Source organism: Protopterus annectens, chromosome 8.part0 (genome assembly GCF_019279795.1).
Source record: "Protopterus annectens isolate FY-2018-M chromosome 8.part0, PAN1.0, whole genome shotgun sequence".
NCBI lineage: Eukaryota > Metazoa > Chordata > Ceratodontiformes > Protopteridae > Protopterus > Protopterus annectens.
Window position 1 is genome coordinate 1,606,401,685 of NC_056741.1, and position 15,434 is coordinate 1,606,417,118.

Sequence of the window (15,434 nt, forward strand, 5' to 3'; positions counted from 1 at the left end):
TGGATGTTAAATTCCAATATGTGTTCCTTTGTTTACTATTCAGAAACAATTTAAGTTCATCTTCACAAACTCTCAGAAATGTACAGATAGAATTCATAATAGGTACAAAAACATTTGGTTGTCTTAATGAAGTTTGTTGTCTATTAGCATTATCACCAAACATTGGGCTTAGTGAAACATTTTTTCCAAACCTCAAATCTAAAATTACTTCATTGTATACAGAACTTGCACTTGGAATAAATGTCAAACCCTTGTTTAAAATATACATTTGTTCCTCTGAAAGTAAATCAGATATATTATGAACAATGTTGAAACAGTCACTAGTCACATTGATGTTTTCTGTTTCTTGAATTCACTGTTGCCTGAATAATCTCGTTTTCAATTCATTTTCTTTATCACAGGTACGAGTAGGACCGGAAAAGATGTATTTGTTGTAAAAAGCTTCGGTTGTGCCCAGAGTCTCTCTTGTTCATCCACCATATTGCTCTGTTGAGCAGACCACTTGTATCAAGTCATGAGACTCCCTCTTAACATGCTGGGTGGATGGCAAGTTCATGAAGTGCTCTGGTCATTCTCGGTTGCCATAGCAACAACGCGGTTATCCATTTGTGAAATAATCAGGTTTTATTAAGGATGACAACTTGTTTGTACACCCTGTAACTGGTAAAACATTATTTGAACAGATATGCAGGTTGCAAACACAAAATGTGTTTATTTTGCCTTGTGTCAGTGCGGTTTCATTTTATGTGGGAAAAACGAACTGTACGTTAAAACAAAGGGATTGTGAAACATCTTTCAGACATTAGGTTACAGAATGTTCACAATGTACTTTATAAGCATATTAAGCAAAACCCTGGTCGTGGATTTAAGTTCTTGGTATTGCAGGTAATATATGGGGAGGATTTAGTGAATCATACAGAATATAGTGAAATGAAGTGCATTATAGTTAACAGCACAGATCACCTGGTTTGAATGATGTCATTCCACTGAATCCTGCATTAAAAAAGGAGGGTGCAATACTAGGATGTGATTGGTTGCCATGTATTTAAATTCCACCGACTTGGAATGTGTTTTTATCTGAGGAAGGTTAGCCCTGAAAGCGCTCATGTTTTGTTATTTTAACTTGTGCTTTTAATAAAAGTTTTTCAGCCTTTTGGATTGACTGCTCTTTGTACATTTAGATCTCCAAAATGGGAAGCACTCCGAGAACCAACCTGTCAATAAACAGAGTCAGATAGGAGTGCTGTACTGCAGCTAAAGGGGTCATCCTCTCTGCTAGATGCTACAGGTAGGGGCAACAACCTAATGATTTAACACATGACTCATGTAGTAGACAGGCTTCTCTCTCTTTTCAGGTCAGTTATGCATGAAAGAGGAGGTGAAGGGATGGGGAATCACTCGGAGCATATACAATCACGACAGTGACGGAGAGGTTTCCTTCTAAAGAGGTTACTTTCCAGGACCATCTTTCTATCTGAAAGCTTATGAATCTGACATCCAAGTCACTGTCCTCCTTATGGATGGACAAGCTCAGCTTCTATATCCTACGAAGGAACACAATGGAATCTGCAACCTTGGCCAAAGTGTCTGCACAAAGTCACTACAAGCTATAGGGTGACCACCTTGGATACCACTCAAATGTCTTCCTTGAATCTATACTAAAGAATGTCCTCAAACTTGACCACCACATTATATGCAAGACAGGACTTTTGAGATCATGAGTCAAGAGGTTTAGGTCCAAATGTAGCAGAACACTCCCCTCCCCCAGATCTTTTCACAGCTTTGGACTCTTGTGAGACAACAGAATGGGAAAGTGTTGTGACTTCTGGGCCTTAGCTGGCACCACTGAGATCACACCAGTGAGTCCAAAAATGCCTCCAAGTTACCTGTACAGTACCTTAATGAACTCAACAGAGGGAATAAGCCAGGACTCCTCATGCTTTTCCTCAGAAACAATGCGCTGCTTTTTAGTGAAATAAATGGAATTCTGAAGGTACTCCATACTGCATTTCATAAACGTAAGAGGCTCTTTTTTGCTTGTTCAGGGATAAGCATACTCTTTTGCACACCAGATGTCTGTCAACTGTTAACCTGTGAGTGAGTGTGCTACAACCAAAGCTGGAAGAAAAAACAGAAATCCTGCTCCATGCCATATACTTGGTTTAGGCAACATTCCACGACTTTCCACTCTATTGACTCCAGTTAACACAAGAAATGAAACACATGCTTACTACCAAGGCCCTGAGCAGCAAATCCAGAAAAAGGAAGATCCAGCAAATACATCGTTAATCAAAACCAGCGACTCCCAAGTTTTGAAGAGTGGTGATCAAATGACTGAAGGAGTGCTCCCTGGAAACAGGCTGATAGGTCACGGAATCCAACTGATCAAATGGATTGACAGAATTTAGGCAGCCCAGGACACAGCTCCCCAGAGGTGGGAGATGGGAGTGCTTGTTGTCCTCTCATCACCTGCTAAGGTGAGGGGCTATTAAAGGTTTGAGTCATGTCTAGAAGGGAAGAAAGGTCTGTTCTGCACAAATTAGAGGACTTAAAGTTTAACACTGAACTTAGCAGCAAAAGGTCTAGGACTTGACCTTCCCTTTGACAGCCTGTGTGCGAGCGATGTTACTGCTTGTGCCAAGGACATGCAAGGCAGACTCTTCTGCTGATCTACACATTAGGAGATTTAGTACTCGGAAAGATGGAGGCCATCAAATAGAACAAAAATTTGCCTCTGACATACCTAGTTGCAGGACGAAATACCTAACATCCCTAGCAGTGTTTTTTGTCACCCTTGTCCACTACACAAAGGCAAAGCTGAAGCAGGTCTTGGCTTGCAATTTGAAAGCTACATGGATACTATACTTAAAGGTATGCAAATGCAGGAAACTTCACTGATTATAATCAGCAGTGTTAATATCCAAACTATGTGAGTAGTAAAATAAATGGCAGAAGCACTGGAAGCACCCACACATCTGGTAAGAAACATGGCACACATCAGAATACATATAGCTAGGTCCCCAAACATGGGTCCTACCAGAATTTTGCTGAAGCTGAATCATGGAAAGATGAACCCACCCAAGGACCCCATAATAAAAGGTCCAAAATGTCAAATGCCCAGTATTCCCAATCAACATCCAAGTATGATTTTACTGATTATGTTTCTTACCCACCTGATGGACAAAACCTCATGCCAAAGATAGAATGATACACATTTACTGGACAGCACAGAGCAAATTATATAATCAATGGAAGTACATCTATCCAGCTATAAATTACTTGTGTCACGTGCCTTTAGTGTACAAGACAGTGGTTCAACAATCCAAAAATAGTTCATCTTAGTTTACATCTGAAGCAAGATTTTGGCCTGCTGTTATTTACAAACAAAAAAATCTGTTCTCACCTGCAGCACCAACTAAACGTTAGAAAAAATGATCTAACAGCACATACACTAGATGCAACTTAAAACGGTGTCCTTCTGTAACAGTACACTGGTAAAATATACAAAGATGGTGAGAGAAAGCCAGAATGTGTTTCTATACTCCATTTAAAATCTTCCAACAGGTGACTGAGTACCTGACCTACATTGAGCCCATCTTCAAACATGGAAAAGGTAATGCTTCAAATTGTTTACTGCTGTTACTGAAGCAGATACTCGCAAGACATTAGAACAATAAACAAAACTTTGATGAATTTACTTTTAGTTATTTTAATAAAACAGAAGAAACTTAAGGACACTGAAGTCTGCTTTACAAACAATAGTAAATTACTGTTCTGCACCAATTTAGTCTCAACAGGTAAATACACAGATATGGCAAATATGGCAAACATGGCATAAATAAACCAGTTACAATGCAGCATGATGAGAGCAATGCAAGCCTGAACAAAAGAACTGTCAGTGTTTCAACGCATCGTACTGGGGCCTTCAAACCGGTGGTACAAAGGAAATGCAAAATACTTATATAGCGTATTTCAGGAAGGTCACATGAACAAATTGGTACCAGCTTACTTTATTCAACTTGCTGCAGAGAAAGTGTCTTGAATTCAGTTTTTAATAACACATTTATAACAGGCATGTTGGTAAGATGACCCAAAATAAGGTATTTATATAGGAAAAATATTAATTAACTGAGTGCCCTGATTCTCTCCATATGCCTTCACCCCAAACTTTGAAAACACATGCTTTTGAAACTGCTGGCTAACACTACAATAGTGATTTGGGCCTTATACCCCAGAAAGGTTTATGGGGGATCCCGGTCATCACAGTTATGACTCATCATATAGGGTTCAACCCCCAAAAGAGCACAGTATGCAACTGCCTAGGGCAGTGAAATGTGCTGCTATTGGTTCATGACCAGAGCTTTTAACAGTTCTAAGTGTATATGACTTCCAAAGTTGATACACAGGCCTATGCTGATGTCTAGCTTGTGACTTTCCATTATTTATCAGTGAGATTTTCACCGTGATTCTAAAAACAAGATTAGCTGCAAACAGTGCTAGACTTAGAATGCACGAGGCACCACGGATAGTGATGTACATGCATTCTGCAGATGTACACTTATGTTCAGTTCAGTATATTTACCAATAAAGATGATGCACAAATTCTTTTCTGAAACACTGAGGAGGTACTGTTTAACTTGGTATGTGCATGACTAGTTTGCTAAACAGAATTAGCACCACATTTACTTTACACATACTGTACAAAACCAAACAAACAGTGAAGCAGGCTTTTATTTCCTACTGAAATTTGTAGAATGTTTGCTGCTGCTTCTCACAGTATACATTAACAAAAGACAGATGAATGAAACATATATACATGGGAAGCGGTATAAATATCACTGCAGTCTGAAAATGCACCAGACTGAACATGGTTTCGGGGCATGTGATGCCCAAAATCTCTGGAAAGTGGTAGGCAGTTGGCACTCAATACATTTCAGTGGCTCACAGCCACCTACTATTAACAAGAGTGTTTTTACACTGACCACTTGTCTCGCACCCAAGTCTCTGTTAGAGGCAGCCAGTAAAGCTTTGACCACCTATGGCAGAGCCTACATACACTCCTTAAAATAACCTTAGTGTATTACTTGTCAGATACTTTAGGGAAGACTGGGTAGGCTTAAAGGACCAGAGGAGTCACTAACCTAGTAATCATCTATGAACCTATAACACTCACAAAATTATCATTTAGTTTTGACCAGCCAGTAGGCTTTAGCCTAAAAATGCCATGTTTCTCATTGGATCAAGTGCAGAAGTACTCTCACCAATGCAAGGGCATTTTGTTTTTACCTTGCAGTTTTGGATGCAGACATTTTGCCACTGCTAGGCAAATGCTTTAATTTTTTTTTTTTTTGTACTACTACTGACTTAGTTGCACTGAAACAAACTAAAGATAACCCCCTTACCCTCAAAAATATTCTCACCCCTCATAGTGCCTCCAGGCCATTATGCTCAGCTGATAAACTAATACTGATCCAAAAATCCAACAACTCTGCAGGCGATGCTATATTTGCCAACTCAACCAGTAAAATCTGGAATCTACTCCCTACTACTGTTACCAAGGAAACCTCACTACCCCTATTTAAAAGAGAACTCAAAAAATACCTCCCATCTCATTGGCTGTGCTCTTGTTTTAAACCCAACAACTTCACTAATACATGTCTTGCTACCCAACCTGATGTTTTGCCAAGTATCTATGCCTCATAGCATTTGAATGTCTAAGCATTGTGAATTATGAGATCTGATTGTATTCTATGTTCACATTTTCTGATACGTCTTTGCCAATCAGATGCAAGTCTGCACATTGTGTATATTGATATCTGCCTGTATTCTTTGTCTATATTTTTCTAAACATGTCTGCCTGAGTTTATCACTCAGTGATGTATGTACTGTCTCTTTTTTCGTATGTGGAGCTTTTCTCCCTGGGCGTCCACTGAAAATGGACATATATCCAGTCGGACTACCCCAGTCAACAAATGTAAAATAAAATTAAATAAATAAATGTAATACCTACATTATCTTCCTTCTACTGACTTCTGTATGCCTATTCTCGATACATTTAAGTGTACTGTCAGCTACAGCTTTCTCAAATGTAAAAACTCATTTTGAAAAGAGCACAGGTCTCTAAACCTGACTTAATTCCCTTAAGTATGTAGCAAATGTACCCCCAAATACTAGCATTCAAGAGAGTATAAACATTACTTTACAAAATTCAAAAAAACAAGTAACTATGTCAAAAGAGGGGAAACTCTGTTAAAAATAGTATGGACAGATGACAATTACTTGTTCCCTGCTTGTGTTTTATCAAATGCAGAGCAATAAATATTAGATCTCTACAGATCCACTATAAAAATTATATTGTGTAGAATTTTTGTTCAGGAATCAAAGGAGGCAACTGTACAATTCGGTACGTGAAATGAAAGGACAAAATACCTAAACAAATTGCCAAACACTGTCTTCTTACTTTGTTAGTAATGCTTTTTAAAACGTCAGATTATACATAATTAATGCCAAATGTGTTCCACTGCATGCCCAGGGCATCTTAGTTGCATGCTAAAGGTATAGCGAGATCTATAAAATTCATATTCCTATACAGCAAGTTGTTAAAGCAATTTTATAGCTGGTCTTTACACCTGCAAAGACGCAGGAAGGTTTAATATACAAAAATGCCATCAATCAAATAGGAATAAGGTTAGTAATTAATTGCCAGTATATGTATTTCAGTAAGTAAATGCAATGCCATAAAGCAGTGTTAGCATGTTTGCAATTGCTTATAATTTTTTTTTTTTTTTTTTAATTGCAAGTTTGAGTTGCATTTCATCTCCCCAGACAGACACACCACATCTGTCATTTTCTTACTAGGCTTGCCCTGCCACCCAGTGAAGTTGAGAAGGTAAATAGAACATGAATATTATACCAACCGTGTACTGCTGGCTCTGTCGTCGGCGCGGTGTCTACACACGGGGAACAGAGGGTTGAAGGAAGGGAAGAAACGGGAGGAACAGCATGCAGAAAAAGGGAAAATGGAAAAAATGGAACAGATAACGTGAGCAAGCATTCAAGAAAACATTGCGTGACAAAGCAACAATTAATGAAAAGCCACAATAAAGCACATAAAGCAAAGTGCACAAGTTAAAGGCATGCCTTCCGGAGGGGACTTAAAGAAATGTAAACAGTAAACATATTCTATATCTCCATTTTCTTCAATATTACCTTTGCACAAAACAGAACTTCCTCTGCCTGAAATAGTGAGGAAGAAAATCCATATTAAACTTCCATCTGTCAATGTTAGTTTTCTATTAAGATATAACCTTTTTCTGAGCTGTGCACACAACAGGGAAATCAGTGCAAACAATTTTTAAAACTTTCTACACTTGCCTTCCTCTTGTATTTCGCTGTTCAAAGGAAAATGTTTTAGAAACACCAATACTTTGGAATACCCTCACCATGTTTCAGAATACACCTATTAAACAGATGGAGGTATGTTCTCTTCCTTTTTGCTGTAATACTGATTACAGCAGTAATTTTATCATTACTGAATAAAACATGGACTAAAATGTGCAAGCACTTTAAATGTATGAAATGGAACTCTGATGTAGCTTCTTGGTACATTTGAAGAGTGACTAACAGGCAGAGTTACATTATAACAATCTGTTTTTACCACAGATTTAAAAGTTCCTTGGTGCAAAGTATGAAATATAAAACTAAGTACATGAAATACTAACTAACTAGTCTACCTTTACTTACACAGACAGTAACAGTGCATTTAAAATTCAGAGTAATGCAGATAGGACAGTTCCCATTTTTACTTGGAAGCATAGAGTCATGTTTACTTATACTAATCTTACTGATTGCAGTTTATAAACTGAGTTGAAAACTTCTGTTTTTTATAAGAATCCATTTCACTTCCAAGGCACCCACCTGGTTTCAACATTTCTGATTATAGCATGCCTGAGGCCTCCTGATGAACCATAATCCAAAAAGCATTAAGAGTGCAAAGAGACAGGCAAATAAAAGCTGAATGGCAGATATGTAAATACTAGGATCTCGCCTTAAGTTTTGACGTATGTGTTGTATATTACATTTTATCCAACTTTTATCAGAAATAAAGGTTTTGGTGCAGATAGGTGATTTTAAATTACCCGTAGCATAAATGAACACCCATTAGGACACTAGGAATACAACATTTTTGCTTTTCAATAAATTATTCCTTCTGATGCTTAGCTTATCTTTAATTAATTTGTCCGTCTTTCTTGGACTAACCACTATACCCTAAATTTAAGGTCAGCATTGTTTTCAAAAACAGAAATAAATGTTGCAAAAAGACTTACAGGGAATGTGCCTTTTTTCTTTTTCCTGAATTATTAATTAACACTTCTATTGGAATACAAGGTTTTAAATCCACTGTTACTTTTTTTTAATGTGTTCCATCAGTAAGTCCTGACCTTCTCTATACAGCAACGTGTCCCTTTCTTCCCCTTATATTACGGATCTGGAATCATTATCCTACACAGTAAATATTCTGAATGGCTTCATTTGTTGTTTATCCATTTAGAAAGAAAAGGGGAAAAGGAAATCTATTTTCTTTCGTTAAGCCATAAGAGGAAAGCTTTTAGCTGTATGATGAATGATTACTCATAAGCTTCAATAAAAGGGCATTCATTTTAAGAGTCAAAAACCACTGCGCTTTAGAAAAAAAGCCTTTTGGGCCATCCAGCTTGTTTACTCTATAGACTGAGAAGGCCCATTAATCTTTATCATGCAAGATAAAGATCTCAACTCTGATGAGACCACAATATGCAGTGGGCGAGTGAGGAGCAGTAAAATATGACTTTCTAATTCACCATTTCAATTGTCCTTCTGTTGTACTTAGATGGATAAGCTTGTAGGACTAGGCATATACTGTAATTATAGATTAAAAATTAACATCAGCTTTTTCCCAATCCACATAGAGCACAAAGCTTTGGAGCATAACAGAGCAAGGAATTTTAAACTTCAGACCATCTTCCTATCGGAGAGGCATGCATTTTTCTTGCACATTCAATTCATCTCACTGCACCAAAAAGCTGTTTCTTTTAAACAGTTCTGAGAAAGCACACACACAAAATGTCACAAGAAAATTGGAAATAAAAGTAAATAAGCAAACTGCTTACGGGGCTTATTTTACAATTAGCTGTAAAAGCTAGAGTCTATAATAATCAGAGGCTCATCCATTAGAATCTGTGTGTTTATGCTGTCTGAAAGAAGAAACTTACAGTATGTGTTTATAAATTAAAACAGAACAAGAATTCTCCATTAGTATGTGATATCACTTTCAAGAGAACTACAATACCAATTACAGAACATAAATGTAAGCAAATCTTTATGATTTCATTTCTCTGTGTGTTACAAAAAGTGTAACATTTCAAAACAAATAAGCCCCTAAAAAAACAAAAAATTCAGTCAAAATGGTCACCATGTTAAATAAAGCTTTCATATAGTTGCCTTATGACCAGCAGACCCCAATCCAAAAGTGCTGAAGTAAGTCGTTTTATTTTAGTGGCATTTTTGCTTATTTTAATTTCCTTACTTGACATAAATGCAGTCTGTAAACATATAAGCACTTTAATATACATTATTGTAAATAAACCACACATGATTTAGGCTTTAAGAGTTTCAGAAAATTTACACTAGATTTCTGACTTCTAAAAGAGGACATCTAGGCTTTTTCATGCCCTACGACTTACATTATGAATGACCATTAAAAATGGATCATACTATTCACTTATAAAAGTTCTTGGATATTTAATGCCACAAAGCTCACTACTAACAAAATGATACACCAGTTTGAAAGGAACTTTTTTTAACCCCCTACAAGCACGAGTTGTGCAACATTTTTCTTCAAATTGATGCACCTGATTTTGCAAAGCCACTAATGAAAGGACAAGAAATGTTGAAAGCGGACTTCTGGAAAGGCTGCACAATCTATAAGGCTCTTTAACGCAATGTTAAATGGCTCCCTTACTAAAACCACAATGACTATAATCACAACACTTGGCTTTTAGGATTATTTGGAGTGGCATCCTTTTTGAACTGTGCAATATACTTGACTTGATTTTGAATCGTACAGTGATGCAAACAAAGGGGGCGGAGAAGGCTGGCTCTCCTTCCAAAAATACTACTTAGATTTGTATTCCATGATTTGTTCTCTCTTACTATATCTTGTTCAACTAGTATCAGTTATTGCTAGCTTAACTGTTCCAAATGGCAGAATACTTGCCTTTGACAGTGACGTTTTCAACTAGTTGAGAAGGTATGTACACAGAACCAATCACAATGTTATAATGCTAAAAAGTGTGTCAGTAGGTGAGTGACTTTCCTGGATTTATAAGTATTTTTTCTGGCTTTCGCTTAAATTACTGCATCTCGACTGCATTTCGCTTAAAAAACAGCTCTGCATATTGTTTTTACTGTACTTGTGTTGAATTTATACTGTTAGCACTTTAAAAAGTTATTTTTTGTTTAATTTAATTGTTAGGCTAACACACTCAAGTGCGCTAGCCGTTTTATAGCATTTACTGTTTGTTACTGTATCTTTTCCTCCTTTCTCTGTAAAAAAAAAGAAAAAAAACAAAAAAAATCCTTGTTTTCCCGCTTTTCTGAACTAGAATAGTCCAGTCTTCAGATTTTGCTGATCTCTGGGCTTTGTCTTAGTTCCTGTGCTATCCATATCCTTATTTGGATAAGAGGAAGCTTCTTTGTTCACCAGTGGGAGTGGGGAGCACTGAGCAACCTATTTGTCCCTAGAGGATTGGTTCCAGCCCAGCAACTTGTAGTTTATTGGCCATTTTGGGTCAATTCCTGGCTCTTTTCAACCCCTTGCTATAAAGCCCGCTTTTGCGCTCTTTAGCGTGAAGTTGCTCATAGAGCAGCATCGGGCAGCGCCGGTTAATCAAGTTTAAACTATTTCTGGCTCCGTAAAGTCTGCTCTTCAATTTTTCCCTTAGAACTGTTCTACTTGCAATCTAAACAGCCTATACTCTATCTGAAAAGCTCAGCACTTGCTCCTAAAGCATTTTTTATACAGGTAAAGCACTCAAACAAAAGAAAGTACTTCTTTCACCTAAATTCCCTTGAGTACCCATTTCCCTATAGGTCCTTTCGGACTCAGTTACACAGCAATCTCTTTCACTATTTCTAGCATGTCGAAGGGTCAGTTACTGGCGTCCTCTCCTGTTCAGCTGGTGAATCTGGGAATCTTGAGGCAATGTTACAATTGCCTCATGTACACAGACAACCCTCTCCTCCTCCCAGCAAATACAAATATATGCGAGAGATGCAACTATATAGCCAAACTGGAGGCTGAGCTCTCTCAATTCAGTACTGGCAAGACCAGTCAGGAGGAGAAGGTAACCACGCACACCACAAACCCAGACTCACATAGAACTATCACAACTGCAAACCAAACACAAACACACAAAAACATATTCGGAGGCGCTGATTAAAAATCTACCAAAACAACAGAGGCCTCCAAAGCAGACACCCAAGCAACCACCACCTCAAGCAATAGCACATGCAACACATAGTTCACAAAAGTCAATGTGCTAAACAGTCACAGCCCTTAAGGCCAAACAACATGCCAGACACACTTGTAATAGGTGACTCCATAGTCAGACACACTGACGTCCCGCTCACCAGACTGAACAAGGAAAAGGTCACAGTAAGCTGCCTGTCGGGAGCTAGAATCCGCCACATAACACAAGCACTCAGGTCACTCCACAGCAAGTACAAATATGACTCAGTCATTGTACATGCCGGTGTGAACGACATGAGACGTACCTCCCTGGACTACATGAAAAGAGACAGAGGAGCTCTCTGATTATGTAGCCCAGGCCGGTATGACCCTGACCCAGAGCAGCATCTTACCCTCACCAAGAATGATGCCACAGTACAAAGACAAAATGATCAGTTTTAACAATTGGCTTAATTACTGGTGTCATTCTAAGGGGATCCAATGTCTGTCTGCTTGGGATGACATGCTTGACAAGCCACGCTGCTTCGCAAGGGATGGCTTGCATCTGTCACCCCTGGGCTTCCGGATATTGGCCAAGGCTCTTGCCACCCCCATAGTGCCTTTTTTAGGCAAGGCTCAAATGACAAACCTACCTCCCTAGAAAACACAAGTGGAAAAAAACTAAGGGTAATGCTGCTCAATGCCAGAAGTCTAAACCTCAAGATGCACGCCCTCGAAGCCCTCCTCAGTATGGAAAACATCGATGTCTGTGCAGTGACTGAAACCTGGTTCAAGGCTCCTGAGAGCACCCCAGCACTATCAGGTTTTACCTCATATCATGCTTTCCGGCCCCAAAACTTGGACCGAACCACAAAAGGAGGGGGAGTATCCATATTCATCAAAGATACCCACACCTCCAGGTTAGTGGCAATGCACGAAGCATCGGAGACCATCCAGGTGCAACTAACCATAGGCAAAACTGCCTTACAGTTTGTAGCATGCTACAGACCACCCTCTCAAACTCAGGAACCCCACACAGCCTTCCTGAAGACATTGGAGAGTACGAATGTCTCTCCAAATACCATCATTTTGGGAGACTTCAACTACCCAAACATAGACTGGGAACATTACTCAAGCCCCAACACCCTAGCCCAAAGGTTCCTAGAATTCATAAACTCAAATGCAATGGAACAACTAGTCACCATTCCCACAAGAGGAGACAATATACTACACCTGATCATCACAAACATGGGGACAAAATGCTCCACACCGGAAGTATATCCCTCTTTGGTAAGATCAGACCATAAATTAATCTCACTGGAAATCCACATTCCCCCCCCCCCCTGCACAAAAGACCACAGTGAAGAACTTCTCAAAAGCCAACTTCACACTTCTTAAGACTGAAGTGGTATCCTTCAAGGCCCCTGGGCCAGTGGAAACCACAACCCACACTGCTGAATCCTTTGCAAATGCCTTCTACGGGCACCTTCAAGAATGCATGGATCATGCAATCCCAAATAAAACCAAGACCCATTCCCCCAAAGGCAGGGGCCCGGTCTGGTGGACCCCAGCCATAAACAAACTTTACAACAGGAGGAGGAAGCTACTACATGACAGAGCAAAATCCCTAAAAGGGAAGGCATATCTGATCAGTACTAGCAAAAAACTACGATCACTCATAAAATCATCCAAGGCCAACTTTGAGAGAAAAATCGCAAAAGACACAAGACAATCACAAGGCCTTCTTTAGCTATGTTAGAAACCTGGGTGGAAACTCCCAGATATGCTCAGAGTTAGTCCAAAATGACACAAAATACACTGAACCCACTGACATTGCCAACATTCTGGCAGACAGGTTCAGTGCAAATTCCCCCCCCCCCCCAAAAGGAGAAATAACTATCCCAGCAGCGTGTAGCCTCCCTAACATCTCAGATGCCCAGGTGAGAGCCGCCCTCTCTAAAGCTAAAAACACAGCATCAATGGGACTGGATGGTGTCCCGGGCTGTGTGCTACATGAACTTCAAGAGGAACTAAACCCACACATAAGGTGGCTGTTTAATCTTAGCCTTACTACAGGATATGTACCCAAAGAGTGGCGTACGGCAACAGTGGTCCCACTTCACAAAGGCGGTACTTCTATGGACCCTGGAAATTACCGCCCCATAAGCTTGACGAGCCTGGTCTGCAAAGCTATGGAGAGGATCATTATGGAACTCATAAACAAAGACATTGGGGACCTACAGACATTGGATCCTACCCAATTTGGCTTTGTCAAGGGCAGATCCTGCCTTTTGAACTTGGTCAACTTTTTTGAAACAGTCACTAAGGCCATTGATGAGGGTAAGGCAGTTCACACAGCCTACCTTGATCTTGCAAAAGCCTTTGACACAATACCCCACTCGGGCATCATAGACAAACTCACCAGCTTAAATGTAAACCCATATGTCACAAGATGGGTTGCAAACTGGCTCAAGGACAGAACCCACAGGGTCAGAGTTGCTGGAGCTATGTCAGACTCTAAGCCAGTCACAAGCGGTGTCCCACAGGGCTCAGTCCTGGGACCCCTCTTGTTCGGCATTTATTTTTCCGAGGTACAGGCAAACATAGGAGGATTGTGGCTGACAAAGTTCGCAGATGACTGCAAACTGGGCGCCATAATTGATATTCCAGCGGACACAAACATCCTTCAGAGAGGCCTCATAGAAACGGATAATTGGTGCCAGAGCCATGGCCTTAAGCTGAACGCCAAAATATGTAGTCATACCCTTTGGGAAAAACAAGGTACCCACAAATTACCACATAGGTGGTAATCCATTAAGTACGGAAGAGGTAATCAGGGACCCAGGTTGACAGTAACCTCTCATTTGACACTCACATTGCCAAAGTGGTTAGGAAGACCTTCTATATTGCCCACCTTATCATGAAGGGTTTCACATCCTAGATCAAGAGAGGTCATTGTGCCCCTGTACTCTTCTCTTATCAGGCCAATGATTGAGTACAATTCCACATTTGGGATGTATCTCACCCGACACCTGCAGCAGTTGGAAAGACCCCAAAGGTTCCTCAACAAGAGGATAAAGGGTCTTAAACATATGTCATATGCTGCCCGACTGAAAAAACTCCAGCCTACTCAAGAGGTGATCTGTGCCTGACGTACAAGGCCATGTCCAATCCGGAATTAATGGACATGCTCCACCTCAGAAAATCCAAATCCATCAGAGCCACGAGAGCAAGAGACTTAAACCTCAACACAGAAATAAATAGGATGTGCTGGAGGGACAGATTCATAACCCAGAGGCTCCCTACACTCTGGAACAGAATCCCAGTCCATGTTAGGCAGAGCCCCTCACTGACTCTATTCAAGAGAAATCTTGACGAGTGGATGGGAGATCGTAGGTTTACCCCGGGGGTCATCTCTGTGTCACTACTAGACAGAGGCACAGTAAACTAAACCCTAAAAGGGCATAGTATTCTCATCCTAAGGGGTGGTGAAAGCCACACACACTCTAGCTAGGCTTATAAATGCCCTAGGGCAGATAGCCTAGTACGAACCTATGAACCTATGAGCTATATGGGCATTCTTACAGAAGTAATGAAATTAGTCAAAGCTCTTTGACAAAATACATACTGGGGCTTAATCTCCCATTATTCAGAAGACATGACAATGCGACCTTATAGAGGATTTGATATGTTAATGCCTGACTTAGGGGAGTTGAATTTGTTTAGAAGACAAGTATGAATATAAAAAGAACACACACCCACAAAAATTACTTTTGAAGCATCTAGCGTGAATATTGGTTTGAAGCATCTCACTTTATTTTAATACGCCAAAAGTTACAGAGTACTGTTGCCATCCTCAGTTTAGTGGTTATGCATAAACATGGCTGTAGCAAGGCAGTCTGGCACCCCGGGCAATATAGCTGTTTGGCACCTGCTCACCAGTCAT

At 39.8% G+C, this 15,434-nt stretch overlaps 1 protein-coding gene across 5 annotated transcripts in view; it reads right to left on the reverse strand.

Moving 5' to 3' along the window:
- CADM1 (cell adhesion molecule 1) overlaps positions 1-15,434 on the reverse strand; it is a 1,905,513-nt gene that overhangs the window by 227,700 nt on the left and 1,662,379 nt on the right. For 3 of the 5 annotated variants that reach the window (XM_044081146.1, XM_044081144.1, XM_044081148.1), the window contains one exon: positions 6,918-6,950. The exons of the other annotated variants lie outside the window; for them this stretch is intronic. In XM_044081146.1, the coding sequence (XP_043937081.1) occupies positions 6,918-6,950 (33 nt within the window). The remainder of the gene's footprint in view (positions 1-6,917; positions 6,951-15,434) is intronic. 5 annotated transcript variants of the gene reach the window in all.